Source organism: Asterias amurensis, chromosome 7 (genome assembly GCF_032118995.1).
Source record: "Asterias amurensis chromosome 7, ASM3211899v1".
Taxonomy (NCBI): domain Eukaryota; kingdom Metazoa; phylum Echinodermata; class Asteroidea; order Forcipulatida; family Asteriidae; genus Asterias; species Asterias amurensis.
The window spans coordinates 19,630,909-19,651,370 of NC_092654.1; the positions used below are offsets into that span (position 1 = coordinate 19,630,909).

Consider the following 20,462-nt stretch of genomic DNA (forward strand, 5'->3'; position numbering starts at 1 on the left):
TACTGGTGACTCCAATATGACTGATTGAGCTGAAACTTTCACAGGTTTGTTATGCAATCTATATGTTGGGTCACAAAAAGTATGGATACAGTTCTTTGACATTAATCAATGTTTTTATAGTCTCAAATGATTAATATGTCCTTTGTTTCCACTTTCAAAGTTTTTTTTACTGTTTTCCGTGGAAGATAAATGTACATCTGTAAATGCATGCAGTGTACATGTTACATGTATGTGTTGCGCATTTGGTTGATGGTACAAATTTCAGCATTTACCCAAAATGACGCTTCCTTTAAAAACACAACTGGTCTACAGAATGGGAGGGAACCTTCATAGACTGACCCTGACACCAATACCAGTACTCCACTCCATTGTTGTAGTTCCAACCTTCTCTGTCAAAGTTTGACAAATTTTCCAACCATTGAATAATAGAGAATTCAAACTTCATGGTTCATCGCACCCTTTTTTACTGGGAGGCAAATAATTTATGAACTGGTATTTGAATGCTTGTCCTTAATCAAGGATTTTGCTGTAGCAAAATAGAAATGGTTGAGTAAAAGTTTTGTTTGTTTCTGATTACATTTTTTTTTAAAGAATAGTTTACCTCGATTCCTCGAGCAGAGAAAGTTTGTTAAATTGATCTCATTCTCAAGGGTACCTTTAAAACGGTCAAGTATATAAGTTTAAGGTTAGGTTATCAGACAAAACATTCTAAACCTAATAATTACATTTGTTTATTATTATTTAACAGAAATCTTTTCTCACAAATCAGTTTAATTTCAGCCCTATTTCAACTAAAAATTAAAAATAAACGATCTGATCAAAACATAGCCATCAATTTATAATCTAAAAAACATAATTAGCAACCAAAAGGATATAACATATGTTATAAATGCAAAAAAAAGTTATAAACTGACGTTTTGGCCTAGGAAGACTAGACTCTGTTAGGGTTGAAACTCTGACCATATAAATTATAAATATAAATAACATAAATAGTGTTAACACTGGAAAAATGTGATACTAAATTGCACAAATGATACACGAGTATGTTAAACTATGTCTAACTTTAGGTGAATGAAAATAGAATTGAATGAACAAACTAATGTGAGTTTTCATTTATTAACTTCTGAAGTGTAGGATTTCTGAAATTGGCAGTTAGAGCCATCCAGTTGTAATCGGGCGTGAACGGAATGACAAACATAAAACAAACATAGAGTAACTCCAGAAATAATACAAAACCAATAGAGTTCCCTTTGCCGTCATGCTGATTGAAGCTGTTATAAAGAGAAAGAGGCGTCAGATGGTGGATCATATATCAATACAAGAAGTTAATTTGAGCGTGAATGGAATTCACTGACTAGAATCCTACGTAAATATAAACTTTTGAACCTTTATCTTGATGGATGAGGTTGAGATATAAATGTAACTTTCCTGCGAAGTGGCGTGAACTCAAGAAGATGTTCACAAAGTTCAAAGAATGGAAAATAATGTAGCTTACCAACTGGGCCTAATTTCATTTAAGCCTGTGAGCAAAAAAAAATGAACAATTTTACTCCCCAAACATAATGTTCTCAATAACTCCACATCTCCATATAAAACCATCAGATAATCAGACTTGTTATTGCAAGTGTATCAACAATTATTTATACCCAATCTAATGCGCTGCGTTCTTGATGTAGTGTCACTAAGTGCCCTTTATTTATGTGTTTTGTTGTTTCTGTGAGTTCAAAATAAAACTGGACTGAACTCATAATTTGTGAGCTTCATTGTTTATGGAATTAACCCATTAATTGTTCACTTTATAAAGCACAGTATGTATGTTGCTATAGCACTCTTTCCAGACAACTGGGCTATTTTTCGTAAATGGATTATAAATTAACTCATGACGATGGATGTTGATTCATTTCAGGTGAGAACACGCACCATGTTCATCCACTTCTCAGGGGTTATAAGTCGGCTGTTCTTTCCCACTATCCATCATCGTTGGAGGGGAACCCGTTTGATAAGGAGGGCATTAATATGGTAAGAGATTTTAACTGACATGAGTCAAAAACCAGGGTCCAATTTCATAGAGCTGCTTAAACACCAAAAATAGCTAAGCACAACAAAATTATGTTTACTAGAATAAGTTACCAGCCACAATACCATGCCTCATGTACAATTTGCAACTGGTATCCTGCTCATTCTGCTAAGCAAGCATCTATTGAGCAATGTTGTCTGTTTTTTTAAGCAGCTCTTTAAAATTAGGCCCAGGGTCCTTTTTTATTGAGCTGCTTAACGGCAGATTTTGTCTTTTGTGCAATTTCCATTTCTTAGTGCTACTTACCATTTACATATGTAGCACACAAAAAGGCGTACTAACCTGCTTTCTCTATTAAAATGAATGGCGTAACGATGTAATATCATCATGGTGAACCCGCAAGCTGGCGGCCTCATTTTTTTTCTTACCTGTGAAATTTGCTTAAACTTAAGCAAATTTTCTGCTTTTGTTTTCGCAAAAGAATTTGCTTACCTTTAACAGCTCTATGAAATTACCTCCAGGGCCAATTTCATAGTGCTGCTTAGCAGAAAATTAGCGGGGAACCAGACTCAAACAATATTCATCACATGGTATTTTGGCTGGTAATCTGTTTCTGCTGAGCAAGATTTGTCTGTGTTTAGCCATTTTTGTGCTTAACAGCTCAATATATAATTAGGCCCAGCTCGCGCTCACATCTTTTACGGTGAAATTTTAATATTTGAAATCATCTTCTGCTGGTAATGATTGTTCAAATGAAATCCCTGCACCCAATTTCTGTTTGGGTTTTTCTTTTTTCATCTCCATTACTTGAGCCTGATATTGTGGCAAAGTGCTATTTTTTAACGTGGCACGGTTGCTCATAAGGTCAAACAGTGTAGGAGTTAAATCTGTTTTAATACAACTCTTATACAAAAATGCGAACAAAGATTACCAAATTAATCTGCCATATTGAAGAGAAGTTGTCTGTGCCCAGTGCAGTAAGCAAAAGGTCAGAGTTCAACAGACGCTCAATGCCAAACCAAATGGGAAAACCAGCAGCGGTGTTCTTAATATTACTAGATCAGCAGGATGCTTGGTTTAGCACCGATCGGTTGTTACTGAAGTAGATATGATACTTATTAGAGGAAATCAAATGTCAGAAGGTTCCGATGTTTAAAGGCACTGGACACGGTCCGTGTTGAAATAATGCAAATATGTGTTAGCATAAAAACTTAATTGGTAACAAGCAAAGGAGAGCTGTTGATAGATTAAACTTTGTGAGAAACGACTCCCTCTGAAGTATCGTAGTTTTGAGTAAGAGGTAATTTCTCACTCAAATATTAAAAGCTTTCAAGCCTGAAGCCTATCTCAGGCGTCTGAAAGCACAACAATTTGTGCAACAAGGGTGTCTGTTCTTTCATTATTGCATGCAACTTTCGATGCAAAAAGAGCCAAAATTTCCACAGTTATTTTATGCACACGTTGGGATACACCAAGTGAGAATACTGGTCGTTGACAATCACCAAACAGGTCCTGTGCCTTTAAAGGAGGTTTGCACCTTCGATAAGTATTTCTTAAAATTCATCACGTGTATTTAATAAGAATTAGGTCGTTCTCCAATTGGTGAATTTGGCCGTGGCTTAAATTGACACATGAACACATGTTGAAGCATAGGCTTCCAAACCAACAGCCGCAGCCATAACCTTAGCTGCCAATCGGACATGGCTGCAATACGTGTGTTTCGCAATACAGTGAGCCCTCTGCTGTTTTACCCCAGATAGGCCATTTTCCAAAATAAGGAGTTCAATTGAAAAAAACATCTCACTCCCAACTCAGCAAGACTCGATTGCATTGAGCTGGGCCCAATTTCATGGCTCTGTTTACCCTAAGCAAAGAATCAATGCTTACGGTTGCAGGGTATTCATGGTGGAGTTCGCACACACACAAACATTTTGTGCGTGTGCGAAACTCCACCAGGCCTGATACTAAACGGAGGCAATAAAGGCAACTGCCTCCATGCACCCTGGTCATTGACTTGGTGCTCTTGAAATGCTCCAGTAGAAATTTACAAGTTCCTCATAGGGTGCCCTTTACCGACGGGAAAATGCCTTGGTGCCCTTGCCCTTTCAAAGACGAAGCAACCGGGGCTTGCTCGAGGCATTCTTCGCTTACACTAGCCCAGAAAATTATCGTGTTGATCCTTTAAGAACAAAGTGTAATACGTTGCAGCTGGGAAGAACATCAGGCATTCACATGGCATAGCGTCATTTCTTTATTTCATTTAAAAAATAAATTTACCACATGGTACGAAGCTCTTGTTTTTGCATAATGTTGTAATTATTTTGTAAATGTCAACCGTGTCCCATGAAATTCTCCGGATTAGATAAATGTCACATTCTTTGAGCGATGCTAAGAGTTGGGAATCAATTGAATTTTCAACCAATTTTATTCCTTAATCTCACTCCAAGTTGTTTTTGGTTTGCCTCGTTTACTGGAGTAAAAGTCTAGCCTAAAACCCTACAAATATTTGTTGTTGTAGGTTTAAACTACATTCTATCTTCAACTATTTATACCCGAACGAGGATTTTACAATTTTTTCAAACAAACTTTATTTTGACCTTACTGGATCAACCGAGATGTTCCCATGAAGCAAGCACAAAGTTTACTTGACACAAATTTAACTCTTTAGAGACAATAGCGGCCACAAGTGGCTTGTAAACAAATAGCAGCTGGAAACTGCCGCAAGGTTTGACCTACTTCCTTCACATAAGGAGGTCAAGAAAGGGTAAACTCCACATATGAAATTTGTCCACTGTAGTATATTAACATATTTAAATATATCATTTTTTGCTGACAAAAATTTAATTAAGGAAATTAATAATTAGGAATGTCTTGTGATGATAATGCAGAATTGATTGGTGTCTTAAGGATTAAAGGCACTGGACATGTTTGAAATAAAAAACAAATATAAGCATAAAAACTTACTTGTTAACGATCAATGGAGAGCTGTTGATAATACACAACATAGTTTCTTTCATAACTTTCTTGCAACTGTAGTAATATTTTTTATATTATTGTTTTCTCATGTAAACTTGTACATATATTTTTGATGTAATTTTATTGTTTACCGAATGCCATTAGTCTATGACTTTTTATGGTCTTGTACTTTTTATATGAAAATAAACAAATTTTGAATTGAATTGAATTGAACTTCTATTACCAATTGAGCCTTAATTTTCACAGATTTGTTATTTTATGCGATACACCAAGTGAGTCAATTACCAAACGTTTCCACTGCCTTTTAAAGGTATATTCATTTTTTTTTAGTAGAGGAGAATTTGAAAAAGGGAGATATAAATTCTTTGACTGCACATTCCAGGGAACAACAAGTCCCCACTGAATCCCACCTGAGTAAATTTAGTTTACAGAGCTCAGGAAAGCACTGAGTATATCACACATCGTTGTATGTGGGTAAAACGAAAATTAATAAGACACCATACCACTGATTATGACTTTTTCTGATTGTTCTATGTGTTCCCCCCAGCTATGCATGCCCAAAGGGCTCACAGTACGAACACAGAAACAGGACCGAGAAGCCAAGTTTCATTCCTTCCTGATGACGCGAGAGGACGGGACGAGGACGTACGGCGCTGCGCTGACGTTCTTCGAGCAGGCAACGTCACCCAAAATCTGTGCGGAAATGGAAGATTTACAGGTATTGTCAAGGGAGTGAACTCCTGTTTAATTCAAATGAGATGATTACGATATTATTTGTACTACTTTTTTTATGAAGATACTTGCTATGAGTTTATATTAGATTTTATTTTATACTCTCTCCGTATTAAATGATAAAAGAAAAAAAGTACGGCGTACCAGTTGAATGACGAGTTGACTATCGGTGCTGGTCATTGAAAAAGTTCTGGGCAAACCCTGTGATCGTTTACTTTCTTCATTCACAGATAACATTCAAAGCAGACAGCAAACATCGCAAAATGAGTAATATCGAATCTCCATCGCGCTCTCACGTCGTGCTGGAAAGTCTTTCTCCGAAGATGGACCGGCGTGGCTTCTCACCGAAGCACAGACGGTCCTCGAGTCCCGCTGTGTCGTTACAGTCTCCCAAGCCCAGGAGGAAAACGACACCGGTTCACATCCCGACACAGAGGAAAGTAGTCAACTTTGACCCCATCAATGACACCATATATGTGGCCAAATGTATATGCCTCATAATGCAGGTGAGCTAGATAAATTAATAAATATAATTTCTTTTATAGCTTTATTTGTAGTGCACAACGTAACTTGGCATCGGTGCGCAAAGCATGTGTGTAAAAACGGTCCCCAACAGCAGAAAGCACCTTTGAAACCACCAGGAGTTTACCCATTGTACATTCATGAGTGGGTTTAGTATATAAATATACGTAGCTGAAGTACCAGACACAATTTTATAGCACTGCTCACACTGCTTGCAATACGTGTAGATGTCACACTTCACAAGGTGCTGAACTTGTAGACTCTTAATTTTCTGGTAAGCAGCAACCAGTAGTAGGGCCTAGGGCCAAATTTGTCTAGAGCTGCTTAAGAACACAAAAAAGCTTAGCACAACAAAAATATGCTTTACAGAATAAGGTTACCAGCCAAAATACCATGTCACACGTATTGTTGTGACTGGTATGCTGCTTACTTTTGCTTAGCAGAAAAGTGTTGAGCAAAAATGTTTGCTAAAGCAGCTCTATCAAATTGGGCCCAGGTCATCAATTATTCAGACATTCGTTGTAAGGAGAGAAATTCTCTCTATGCCGCCAATCACGTGATTTGATCCTGAATGTAAACCTAGTGACTGCCACAATGTCTTCAAACAAACATCTTAATAGAATCACGAATTGAAAGCTTCAATGTTTTCCCCCGCTCGATGCTTATTCAACTTATTCAACTTCCAATACAACTTGTCCCTGTGTCTGAATTTTTGTTAATCAAATGAGAGAAACGTTTGTTTCTAAATTCGTCTATTTAATCATCAAGGCACATCCTAAGCAAATTGTCAAAGCCTCTTAAAACAAACATCTTAATTTGTTTGCAGGTACCATTCTGAAAACAATTTTATTAATCAAATGGAGAAACGTTTCTAATTTCGTCTGTTTATTCATCAAGGCACATCCTAAAGAAAATTGTCACATCGTCTTAAAAACAAACATCTTTATTTGTTTGCAGGCACCGTTCATCCAGCCTTGCCGTCGCCTCTTGGAGCAGTTCTACAACGCGATCAAGTCGATGGCCGCCCCTCCTCTCCCTCTAGAGTCCTACATCTACAACATCCTGTACGAGGTGCCTGCCCTCCCGGCAGGGCGGAGCCTGAGCTTCAATGCAATCACAGAGACGATCGTCTGCCAGAGGCCGGCGAACGGAGAGCTCCCTCTATGCGATTATTCCATGAAGGAGTTCTTTGAGCTCCTTGGAGTGGAGCACGTGATGGAGCTGATGACGTGTGCGTTTCTTGAGAGTCAGATACTCCTGGTGTCAAAAGGTAAGAAGATTTTTTTTTTTTTTTTTGGTGACTGATTTGGGTTTTGTCTCTTGTGGCACCCACCCGCTGGATTAGAAGTGGCCATCTTTTGCTGTTGTCTTTCTAGAGAGCTATTTATAAAGCTCCATTGACTTTCATTGCCCTGAAGGTGTTCAAGATCTCATGTTGCTGATCCCATTCCAGTGGGAACAAAGACAAAACCTAATGGAGGCAATATCCCTCCAGCCCATTTTCTTAAGTACATGTAAGCCATTCTAGACAAAGGTCGAGCAAGGAATTGGATGTATTGTGCATAGGGCACCATGAAAATATGACTAGTGGTTGACAAATGGTCGCTGCTCGAACGTGCCCTTTGCTGTCCACAAAATACAAATCCGCTCTTCACAATCCAGAGGAAGCATTAGTCCACATACTCATTTCTCTCATAACCCTTCTTACCCCATTGTCTTCTCCACAGATTACCACCGTCTTATGCTTGTAGCAGAATGTCTGTCCGCTCTGCTCTTCCCCTTCCAGTGGCAACATGTCTACGTTCCTATTCTGCCAGTGAGTTTGATGAACTTTCTGGATGCTCCTGTGCCGTTCGTCATGGGGCTCCATTTAGACGATGGCATGGACCACACTCAACTGGAGATACTGGGAAATGTGAGTCAAAATAAAAAAGTAGTTTGATGATAAGAACGCCTGATGGAAATTTTACTACATGTTAGAACTGGTCCTGCTGGCCAGTTATTGGAAAAGGCCCTTAGATGTTGGCCCTTTGTTTAGGCCCTATGTAGACATAGAATTTTCCATTAACAGTAGTTCGCTGGTCAAAAGGACCAGTCAAAATTCTGCTGGCTAGTTACTGAAAGAGTTAATACACAAACCTACACGGGGACATTTCCCTACCCGAAGTGCCTTGCCTTGGCTCTATCATGTCTGTATGTAAAATAAAATATTAAAAAATCAAACAAAAATACCCTGTAATTTTGCTAAAAATAACTTCAGAAACTCTTTTTTCACCCAGTTATTTTCTCTTCAAAAACTTTTTTCTCTCCCTCTTACCCATTCATCAGGCCTCGTTGTGCTTTGTGGACATTGACAACAACTGCATTGAACTTCCAGAGGACCTTCCCCTGTTTCCAAACAGACAAAGTTTTATCCGTAATCTCACCGGACTTCTGCAACGTTTTAATGTGTCCCTGAAAAAAACTACACCCGAGAAAACACCCACAAGAACTCCAACGAGGGGTGACAGCAATTTTGATTGGTCGACCCTGAAGACAGAACTCACTCTCATTGGTGGACCCGGTCGGAATCTGAACTTGGAGAGTTGCATCGAAGCTGATCAGGATAGTTCTTATTTTAGCTCGCCGAGTCGAGGGGAATCACCAACGACGAGCTTGCCGAGCAAGACCGATATCTTACGCAACAACGAGATCGTCTCGAAAGTCGCCGCCATCGTTCAGAGAACTGGTGTGATCACTTCGATCAGTGAGATCGAGGATCGGAACTCAAACACTTCCCCCGATGGGGATATGAATCCAGAGACATGGGACCCGGAGTTACGGAAACATGTGGAGGGACTCGTGTTGAACTCGGCCGTCAGAGAACTCTTCTTGAGTAAGATGGTTGAATTACTCCGGCATTATGAGACCTTTGTGATCCAGCCGGCATCTCACAGCATCGAGTCTTGGTTTGCAAACAGGGAACATATGCAGAACTTTGATAAGGTAGGGATTTTTAGTTTTCCTTCAAAAAAAATGTTCATTTATAATGTGGCGCATATCTAGAAAGTGAATTTTGTTTCCTTCATTCCACATTCTGACTATGGCATCTCCTGGGCCCAACTTCATTGAGCTGATTTAAAGCAGAAACTAATCTTTAACACAAGTTCTGCTAAGTGCAATTTAGCTGGGAATTTGTAGCATGGAAACATGTGTCGTAAATTTTGGTTGTAACAACAAAAGTCAGCTGTGTTTTTGCTGTATATTTTCAGATACAGTTGTCTCGAATATAACTTAATTTCAGAGGGGAAATATTTGACAGAGAAAAAATGGTTCTAGTATGAACTTTATAATCAGTAAGTTTTCATACTAAAAATGAAACAATGATTTTTATGCTTGCCAATCCTGTAATACCTTAAAGGATTTGGGTACTTTTTGTAACACAAAACACAATGTCACTGATTTACAATATCTTACACTGTTTGAAGATAAAGATAGCAGAAAGCGTACCTTAAAATATTAGTTGCTGAGGTGCTGTAGTTTTTGAGAAATGAGTATAACAATGTCATGAAAATACGTTTTTACTAGTGCTGGGCCAATATTGAAATTTTGTTATTCGGATACCGCTGGCCAACTATCCGAAATTAATCGGATACTCGAATAATTTTTTTCGCCACGAGAGGGCGCTATTTAAAAAAAAATATTTAAAAAATATTTTTTTTGCCAATAGAGGGCGCTGTTGGTTTGTGAATGAGATCTTATGGGCGGATTGATATTAGTTTTAGACAGTGTCACTCGGTTCATTCATAAAAATGACCGGATCTAATTTAAAGATGGCGATTTGCTTTTTCTTTTGATCGTAATTGACTCTACGTGAAGGAAAACTTGTGTAATCTTTGGACAAATTACGTCAGAAATGTCATTGTTTTAACTCTTCACGGAGGTGAGCATAGTTAAATACTTAATTTGTACTGTTTTATGCTGTCTTAACAGAAGTTTCATAAGGATTCAGACGAAACATTTATATCCGTTGTCGCCCGACGTCCGCGGATATTCGGATAGTTAAAGAATATCCGGTTACTCAGTTGTTATTACAGAATTATCCGGTTTGTACAGAGGTATTTGCGCCCTATGCGGATATCCGGTTAAGAAAAAAAAGGCATTCGCGGTTACGGATAGGAAAACCTATTCGCCATTAACCGGATATTCAAATAATTCGCCCAGGCCTAGTTTTTACATGCTAAAATAATTTTCATCTCGGGAATACTGAGACGAAAATTATTTTCATGACATTGTTTTACTCATTTCTCAAAAACTACAGCCCCTCAGCACATAATATTTTCAGTGAAGCTTTCTACCATCATTATCTTCAAACTGTGTGAGTTTAATGTAAATCTGTGGACATTGTGTTTTTTGTCCTACAAAAAAAGAACATAGACCCTTTAAACCCTGAAAATGTCAAACTCTGACACCTTCTCTCTTCAGGCTGCATTTCTGTCCGATCAACCAGAAGCATACCTCCCTTTCCTCTTCCCCTTCGTGGAGACGCAAATGTTTGCCACGTTCGTCGACAACAAGATAATCTCCAACTGGGAAGACAAAGTTGAGGCGCTGAGAATATTTGACGGTAGAATAGACCACTTTCCAGCCAGCAATCCCCAGACCCCAACATGTGAGATTCAGAGTCTCATGAGTGAAGCAGGTAAAAGTTTAGTGTCTAGAATTTTTAAGTCTGATTTTAGAGCCCTTGTCACACAAGGCAACTTTTTTAGGCAACTCGAAGGCAACCCAACTGCAGTGTATGCTACATGATCACCTTCTGTGTTACCTATGACTTATCACATGGGGCATTTTTTCAATGTCTCACAATTCCCAAGAAATGTATGTGTACACTCAAATGTGAATGGATTCTCTTCTTGGAGATTGCCTGAAACTGGTTGGCAGGTTGTTTTCAAAGTTAAGGAGCTCTACATGTACAATGCTAAATTCTCTACCACCATATGAAGACATATTCAATGGCCCCCTAAGCCGGAGACAAAGCCGAAGCCATGATTTCGAAAGAGACTATGTGTCTTTTGAAAATATTCTAAGCCTTCTTTGTTACCTAGTGCTTCAGTTCACACATGCAGGATTGTGTGAGCTTCTGCTCATAAAAAAAAACCAACGTTTTCAATGCATAAAATAAAATTCTCCTGAAGACGAGCAGAGTATAGTGTTTTAAATGTTGAGACCAAACCTGTTCTTTTCAGAGCAAACACTCCCTGAAGTTTACTTTGTTGATTATAGTTCATTCTCATAAAAATGACATTCTCCCTTGTGTTTCATCAACCACAGAATCCAACATACGTCACCGAGCAGTGAATATTGACTACACATCGCCTGTACCACATGAGCTGACCAGCAAGCCGGCTGACAATAACCATAAACCAGGTTACTTCCCGAGACTACAAGAAGAGATTCTACTCAAGGAGCCCTACACACCCAAGTAAATATTCTCACTGTCTTGGGACAATATCATCGGTGCAGCTTTAACAGAGAATTCTGCGCTTAGGGCATCCCATCCCAGTTCTATATTGGGCAGAAAGCGCAGAATTCTGCAGTAAGCAGTGACATCTATCCTGGGCCCACTTTCATAAAGCTGTTATGCATATTATACTGCTTGATAAGTTACTTTGCTATTAGCCAAAAGTTGAGTGGGGCACCAGCCATAATAATGCAAACTTAAAGTAGTTTTGGCTGGTAACCTGTTTCTGCTAAGCAAGAATTTTCGTGCTTAGAACAGGCTCAGATGCTAAGCCTTTCACAAACCCTCAGTAGAGAATTCACTTAAACTTATCTGCAAATCTTAATGTGTTCTCTAGGTCCAAGCACAGAAATACAGCCCAGTGGAGACGAAAGGACCGGCAACAACAGCACTCTGAGCACCTACAGCTGGCCCCGCAAGAGAGAGAAGTAAGTATTTTAGTCTGTTGGTTTGCTTATTGATTGTTTGTTTGTTTGTTTGTTTGTTTGTTTGTTTAGATGATCTTCCCGTCAAGGGAACTCTGCAAACTCCCACAAGGGGATATAAACACCAAGATGGCAACATCCAATCTCTCTCTTTTACAAACATTAGTAATCTTTGACTATGGGTTGCACAAATCCAAAAATCACGGTTCAGTAACAAGACGATTCTAAGTCATTGTGGAATCAGTGGCTAGCTTGCTAGGATTCAAACCCACAACCATGTGGTTGCAAGTCCTGCAGTCCTAACCACTGGACCACTGGATTCACTAACTAACTACCATTTCCCTGCCTTTCACCTCTGTGGACCCCTGTTCGAATCCCGCCTCAGACTGGAGCCTTGCATGTGGAATGGTTTTTTAGTATGTACCTGATTGTGTGGGTTTCCCCTTTTGGGTTTTCCTCTCACATCCATGATCTCAAACAGTATTTCTTTCTCATTTCCTATTCATCCTGCTATTGGCGCTAATTGTGCTGTTGGGTGTAAAATAATATTTTTGTAGTTCTTTTTTAAAAATAAAATTAATCTGAATTATTTTTCTCCACAGCAATACATTAATCAGGCCAGGAAGGGGACCGTCCAACAACCGGTTCTCTCCAGTCTGGACCAGAAACAAACCAACTGGAAGTTTGTCGAAGGCCTCCTCAAAGAGTGTAAAGTTAAGGTCAGTTCAGAAATTGGGTGTCTGTCTATGTCTGTGTGTGTAGATGCCCTCCTCAAGGAGTTAACCCTGAAGGTTAGTCTAGTTCCTGTCCTCCCCTGCATGAATCCCAGTCTGTCTTTGTAACCACCCACTCCTCCCTCAGGCCCTTTTTGAAACCACGGCTTCAGCTTCAGATTTGGCTCAGGCTAGCTTGGCCTCGTAGTTGTTTTGACGATTGCGCGTGCTTTGCGTGTGTGCTCAGGGCTTCAGATGAGAGAGCCTGAAGCTGAATCCAAAGCTGAAGCCGTTGATTCAAAAAGGGCCTCAGTCATGTCTCTCCCAGTCATGTTTCTTTTAGTCGTTCCCAATGTTCTTGAATGCTGCAACGCCATTTGCATCATTTTGATTTTTTATAACCTTTTTCACAAAAACAAATTTGTTTGATGTCAAACCTTCCAAAATGCCATTTGTGAGTTAGTCTCCCGATTGGTGTCTACAGCTATAGCTACAACTGTAGCTAATGGTATTGCTTAGGATTCTCTATAAAACAATGCATGATGACGTGGCAATCCAGCCCTAGCCATAGCCGTAGCTGTCAATTCAGGCATTCATTTGAACAATCATTCTCACAGATTTACTTTCAATTCAACTTACACCCGTTTCAAACAAGCGCTCCAGAGTTGCGCCAAACCAAATTTTGAATTAAATACACAAACAGTTTAACGCCCAGAATAGTTAGGAGCGACTTGATGCACTATTAGTTAAAAGATTGACTGTTGCAGTCGTTTGAAATGACTCTGGAGCATCTTGGTTTCAGACGTCGATCTTGTCATGGGATGCACCAAATGTAAATGTTATGTCTTTCTGAAACCAAAATTTATTTGGGTCGTCCTAGAGTCGCTCCTAATCTATTTGGTTCGGCATGCCTTCTGAAACGGGTGTTAGTCATTTGATCCATAAAAGAAGACTTGTAGAGATTCAATTTAACCTCTGGTTTGTTTTCCTCCCGTTTGTTTTCCTTCTTATTTCAGACAAAGAAGATGTTGGTAAGTAAGATGGGTCAGGAGGCTGTTGAGCTTGGTCACGGTGACGTCAATCGGTCCGGGGTGGAGGAGAACACACTGATCGCTTCACTCTGTGATCTCCTGGAGAGAATCTTCAGCCATGGAATCCAGAAGAAACAGGTCAGCAAGAAAATGATTATCTTTAATATCTCGGTCCTAAGCATGGAGGATTGTTGTAAACATGTAGGTGTATTATTTATGGAAAAGCTTGAAGATTATCACCAAAGATCTTAATTTTGACACTCATGACCCTCTTTGACTCTCTATAACTGTATTTAACCCTCGTTGACTCTCTTTGACTCTCTATTCACAGGGGAAATCAGCACTATGGTCTCACATAACAGGATACCGCAAGATGAAGGAGAAACGAGAAACCTTCCCCGAACACAGTCTTTCAGTTGTACCTCATGGGTCCGAAGCCAGACGGAGAAGTAGCTCCGCAGTGGAACCTGTCCTCGTCCCATTCCCCACCGAGCTTCCATTCGATATTAGGTGAGAGTCTGTTACATGCCTGGGATTTGTCAAGATTTGTAAACAAGAATTTTACGGTAGTTTATATTTCAGGATTTTGTGCTGAACTTCTTGGACGTGATTTCTCAATTTTTAATCGGAAATCCGTTTTGATATCCACCCCCCCCCACCCCCACCCCTAAAAAAAAGAAAGAAAAAAAGAAGTTTAAATACAATGAATCATGTTATTTTATTTGTTTCTTATATTTAAGATTAAATTCATAAAAATATGAAAAACCAATACTGCAGAGGGCTTTTAAAACCAAAGATAAATGTATTTAAGCAGGCTTCGGGCTCACAAGCTTTCATGCTCGGTGCTCAAATTCTTTCCTTTTTTCAATAGCGAGTCACATCCCAGCTATCCCTAAGCATGTTTAGTTAATTGCTTGGTTTTACCCTTACACCGATGCGTGTAAGCATAGTTAACTCAGTACTAAGTGCAATTTTGATATTTTTTTTGTAGGAATGTGGAGAACATGACGCAGATTAAGACGGATGTCGGGTATGCTCGTGCCTTCGTTAGACTTGCCTTAGAGAGGAAACTCTTGCACAAACATCTCAAGTTGCTACTCAATGATTACGAACTCTGCAAGTAAGTCTAGTCAAGTGACTTCTCTCGTAGGTTTAAGAAAGTTAATAACACTGTGTTCCAAACTGTGTGTCCACCCCCCCCCACCCCCACACTACTGTAAATCAGAATATAACAGATTTTGTCATTGTTGTCATCAGGGCCCAATTTCATACGGCTGCTAGATTTAATTCAGTTGCCAAATTATCTGAAGTTAGAGTTGATGCCTCTATCCTTTGAGGCTGCATTGTTAATAAGCAGTGTTGTAGCTAGACCAATAGTGGTGGGCTCGTAATCCAGTTAAGTCCACCAAGGGCGAGCTGTTCAACAAAGTTATTGATGTTTAAAGATGCTATGTCAGATTTTTGCCGATTTGACCCACAAGTTTTAGGTATTTTGATGGGGGTCGAGAAAGTTACAAGCTTTCATTTGAGCCATTGCTCGAAAAAGTCCGCCAATTATTAGTAGCAGTGAAATAAAGTGCCGACAATATATCATGTGACCAATTCTTATGTGTTTTATAAGAAACGTTTAAATTTTTTGTCATGGTTCCTGACCATTAAAAGTAAAAGTTAAACTTTTTTTCGTTAGAGCGGGTGATACTCTTTGAAATACCATTCACTCAAAAAAATCTATTTTTTAATGTTTGGGGCCAAAAATCTGACATAGCATCTTTAAGATATGGGGCCATCATTGCTGGATGCCATTTTGAGGAAATCTGTGCTTGGCAGCACAGTGTATTTTGCTCAGAGTGCTGGACAAAATTGGTAAGTTCTGGGCAGGCCCACCCAGCATCGCCCACTTTGGCTAATAGCCTAGAAATATTGTTAATATTGTTGACGCATTTCTTGACAGGAAACGTTACAAGCGTTACGCCTTCCTCCGGACTGAGGAGGAGAAGGAACAGTTCCTATACCATCTTCTGTCTCTAAACGCTGTCGATTACTTCTGCTTCACCAACTCTTTCATCAGCACAGGTAAGATCTTTCTTACAAAATAGTCTCAATTCTGAGACGACATCTTCAGTAAATCCTTTTCACCGTTGTCCCAACAGCAATTGCCGTGGTGCACTGTGATTTTGCTTTGGTGCCCTTTGCAAAGTTCAAATACAAATTGGCATCTTTCTCATAGAGGTGCCCTTAACCAGAACAAAGATGCTGTGCCTCTTCAAGAGGGAAGTTCAAGGCCCGGATTGTTCCTCACAACAATGAAGTAAACAACCACTCACCTTGTGTATGCCTTAACATTCTTACCGATATTCCGTTCAAATGTTTATTTATCAATATAAACCACAAGGGAAACTGACTGGGTAAATTTTGAAATGATTTTTGGGTTGAACAAAGAATTGACTAGATGTTTATTTATTTTAGTTGTGCCTTACCGAGTCCTGGTCGTGACAACTCGTAAGTTCCAAGCTACAACGTCGGCAAACGCTTGGATCTGTGTGTCTGGGGAGATCAACGACTCCAAGATGATCTCAATTCCTAAGAACTCTCCGGACTTTGTGTTTCAGGTAAGCGAAGAATTTCAGAAGAAGTCCTTCTTTTCTGATTTGCTAGTTGTTTTTAACACATGATGATAATGATAATAATAGTACTTAATAGCGCATTATTACACCCCGAGGGCGTCTCAAAGAACTCAGTATTTTTTCTTTCTGGCGGCTGAGTCATCAGAGTATGGGTTCGAATCCAAGTTTTGACACTTATGTTCTTGGGCAAAAATACACTTTACTACAATTGTTTCTCATCACACAGGATTAAATGGGTAGATGTTATTGATGTGAATGATTAGCAACCTGAAGACCATTTTGCTTTAAGACCCAATGAACAGGGGTCGTCATACTCGGAGTGTAAGGTGCTTTGATACAATTTTCAAAAGTGCCTTTGTTACTTTGCTTATTTGAACTTATATATTATGTTTTAGTGTGTGCCCGGTATCGCTCGGCTTGGCCTGCAGGTTCTTGTCATAGAGAGACCGGCTTTGGCGGTTCTGATTTCATCCCATTGTTGTTGTTTTTAAATGGTGTTATTATTATAAATTGATCGGCATTCACTGGATAACTACATGTATTGTTTTGTTTACATTGTCTCTGCTGGGCCTTGAACATCTGTAAAGATTGATTTGGCGCATTACAAGTACATATTATTATTATTATTAAGTGCCTTCTGTTGTTTGTAGGAAGCATGGACAAAAATACTCTCTATAAATGACAGTAAAAACAGATTATTTAAATTATTTCTGTTTTGATTTTGTATTTATAGCATAGCAATCTGGGTATCCTGACGACGGTACGCATTGGACATGACAACTCAGGCCTTCTACCTAGATGGATGGTGGACTATGTTCTAGTTCGCAATGAGGTCACTGGACACACATACAAGTAAGAGATATGTTATAAAAGTTATATTATATTATCCCAAAAAAAGTTAATGGCCTGACAATTCGACCCTAGCAGAGTCTTTCTCGAAGGCTAAATGACAACACAACAAACATGAACACGTAACAAAGTGAAAATTGTTTTTGCATACATTTTTGTGTTTTGCCGGTATCAGGCTAGCCACAGTATTGCCATTTAGTGGATATAATTCTCTTGGGATTACCTCCCACATCTAAAAAACTGAAACTTTTTTCTTTGTCTTCTCTCCATGGGGTTCTTGGTTAGTATTATGATTAATTTTACTTTTCTGAGACACAGGTCCTTGGATTCAAATCCAGAATTAATTAACAAATGAAATGAAATCAAATGAAATGTGACCTAGACCAATAAACATTACTTACATATTACTGATCATAGGTTTCCCTGCAATCGGTGGATTGGACGAGGCGTTGATGATGACAGTCTGGAACGCCTTTTAGTGGGAGAGCTTCTCCCACCTCCATCAGAGTCCGAAGAGCTGTCCCGAGGGTCAAGGACCCCTCCCAGACCAAGCTCACCTATCCCATCGAGACACGCCAGGGGTCAGACACCAAAGCTAGATCAAGATCGCATACAGGAGATGCTGACCGATGCAGTCAATAATATTGTCAAGCATTTCTACAAACCTGAGAAGGAGGTTAGTTTCTTTCCTGTTTTTACCATTTTTGTATGCACCATTTATTTTATTGATAAAGTAATTATACATGTATGTACACAATAAGTTTTGTATTTGACCTTGTTTCTTTTTGGTGACCCCCAGAATTATTATTAGTAGATAAACCCAGGAGTTCAGCATTCAGGTTGGCTCAGTGGTTTCTTCCCTGCCTATCACCGCTGTTTGAATTCCAGACCAGAGCCTCGCATGATGATTGGGTTTAGTGTCATCTCTATAAATATTATTCCATTTACATATGTCATTTTCTGGGTTTATTGTCATTCGTATAATTATTTATATTCATGTACATATTGTGTCATTTTCTGTGTTTTACTTTCTGTTATTTTGCTAAATTGAAATAAATTTGCATTTATTGTCAAGATTGGAATGAGCAACTCTTGTTCCTGGTTTTCAGTCCATACCTGATTGTGTTTGTGTTCCCTATTTGGGGGTTTTCCTCCCAAATGTAAAACTGACATTTCTTCCTTTCTTCACTTCTTCACCACTTTTCTACACAAGTATCCTCATGGGTCACAATGCTAGTCACCAATGTTAGTAACTTGGTTTTATTACCAGAAAGATATAATGATAAAAATAAATTGCTTTAAAACTCCATTTTCTGTTTGCTAGAGCCTTGATGATAATTGTTTTTTGCTCATACCTTTTTTATTCTCATTTAAGGGTTTTTGTGATCATACTTTTTATCTAGCTTTTGATTCACAGATACTGTCGAATTCCTTCTATTTTCATTTGTGCATTTGTAGCATAGTTATTTTACATGTAATTGTTATCTAGTAGGCCTATCTTTGTATTGTACCATTGTAGTTTGCATATCAATTTTCTAGTATAAAATGAGTAGGGTATATGGCCTTAGCTTTCGATCTAAACCCGACCTTCTTCATAATATAAATATGTATTTGTACAGCACAAATTTTCATCTAGAAATTGTGTTATTTCAGCTTCTAGCCGTGATGATATAATATTTAGTAAACCGTTTTAATTCTATTCAGAAGTAACTAAATGTATATATTGTGTGAATGTCCTTCATATGAGGATCAAGAATAGCTAGTGTAGATCAACTAAAACAGATTTTAGGCTTATTTTTACAAAAAGTCATGAAGAGTTTAATTCAGATAACACGTTTCTACTTGATGTGTGATTTTCTAACATATTTCTACTTGGTGTATGATTTGCTACAGAGAGGTCGACTGACAGTGCTTCTATGTGGAGAGAGAGGCCTAGTCCAATGCATGGAGATTGTACTACAATATGGCTTCAGATCTGCAAGGCTCTTCAGAAATAACTTCTTCATCTGGGACTTTCTAGGTACTTACACATTTCTAAAGTGTTAAAATTGGGTGGATAGACAATTAGCATTTTAAACTTGGAATGTTGGTGAAAATAAGATCAGAATTTATCATAAAAAGTAAACTTGCAGGTACAACCATATGCTCAGAGCCAGTGTGGTCTTGAAGTTCCGAACAGTTTACTCTGGTTGCATCAGGAGAGGGTAAACAAACAACAAAACAAGCAGAGTATACTGTCCGAAACGTTGACACCACATCGGCTAGTTTCAGAGCCAACACTCATAAAAGAAGAGATTTTACACTTGGCTGTACATGCAAGTTTACTTTTTTGATAGTTAATTATTATCTTTTAAGTATAGACCCCTTTTTTTGTAACATCACAGCTGCAATTTTTTCCAGCAATGGTTGGCAAAAGTATGGTCGCCTTTCACAGGAAAAATGTACAATAATTAGTTAAAGTCAATGGCTTGTTACTTTGTTCACTTGATGATTTTTTTTCTCTCTCTTTTTACAGAAAAAGTAGCCAAATACCTTGAGAGTATTGATCAAGATGACGAGGGACGTCTTGGATCAGTCCAAGAAAAGAGAGCAAGGCGGACCTTCTGCTTCACGATTCAACAGATCAATCAAGGAGCCGCCCAAGCCGGCAAAGATGGCAAATTCCAACTCTTTGTTTGCATCGGGATCAGGTATGTTGGAAGATCAGTTGTGATCCACGCTTGGCCAAATTTCATAGAGCTGCTTAAAGCCAGTGGACACTATTGGTAATTGTCAAAGACAAGTCTTCTCACTTGGTGTATCTCAACATATGCATAAAATAACAAACCTGTGAAAAATTGAGTTTGATTGGTCGTCGGAGTTGCGAGATAACTATGAAAGAAAAAAAACACCCTTGTCACACGAAGTTGTGTGCTTTCAGATGTTTGATTTCGGGACCTCAAATTCTAAACTTGAGGTCTCGAAATCAAATTCGTGGAAAACTACTTCTTTCTCGAAAACTACTCCACTTCAGAGGGAGCCGTTTCTCACAATGTTTTATACTACCAACCTCTCCCCATTACTCGTTACC

At 38.8% G+C, this 20,462-nt stretch overlaps 1 protein-coding gene across 2 annotated transcripts in view; it reads left to right on the forward strand.

The window, feature by feature from the left end:
• Window positions 1-20,462, forward strand: part of LOC139939502 (DENN domain-containing protein 5B-like) — a 53,162-nt gene that overhangs the window by 26,154 nt on the left and 6,546 nt on the right. Inside the window, exons 2-20 of one of the 2 annotated variants that reach the window (XM_071935466.1) lie at window positions 1,907-2,019; window positions 5,541-5,711; window positions 5,956-6,231; window positions 7,205-7,517; window positions 7,975-8,162; window positions 8,576-9,232; window positions 10,712-10,928; window positions 11,561-11,711; window positions 12,088-12,178; window positions 12,778-12,966; window positions 13,905-14,057; window positions 14,251-14,429; window positions 14,911-15,039; window positions 15,871-15,992; window positions 16,386-16,528; window positions 17,277-17,395; window positions 17,810-18,068; window positions 19,286-19,412; window positions 19,908-20,082. In XM_071935466.1, coding sequence (XP_071791567.1) covers window positions 1,907-2,019; window positions 5,541-5,711; window positions 5,956-6,231; window positions 7,205-7,517; window positions 7,975-8,162; window positions 8,576-9,232; window positions 10,712-10,928; window positions 11,561-11,711; window positions 12,088-12,178; window positions 12,778-12,966; window positions 13,905-14,057; window positions 14,251-14,429; window positions 14,911-15,039; window positions 15,871-15,992; window positions 16,386-16,528; window positions 17,277-17,395; window positions 17,810-18,068; window positions 19,286-19,412; window positions 19,908-20,082 — 3,772 coding nt within the window. The remainder of the gene's footprint in view (window positions 1-1,906; window positions 2,020-5,540; window positions 5,712-5,955; window positions 6,232-7,204; window positions 7,518-7,974; window positions 8,163-8,575; window positions 9,233-10,711; window positions 10,929-11,560; window positions 11,712-12,087; window positions 12,179-12,777; window positions 12,967-13,904; window positions 14,058-14,250; window positions 14,430-14,910; window positions 15,040-15,870; window positions 15,993-16,385; window positions 16,529-17,276; window positions 17,396-17,809; window positions 18,069-19,285; window positions 19,413-19,907; window positions 20,083-20,462) is intronic. The other variant, XM_071935467.1, reaches the window with a different exon arrangement.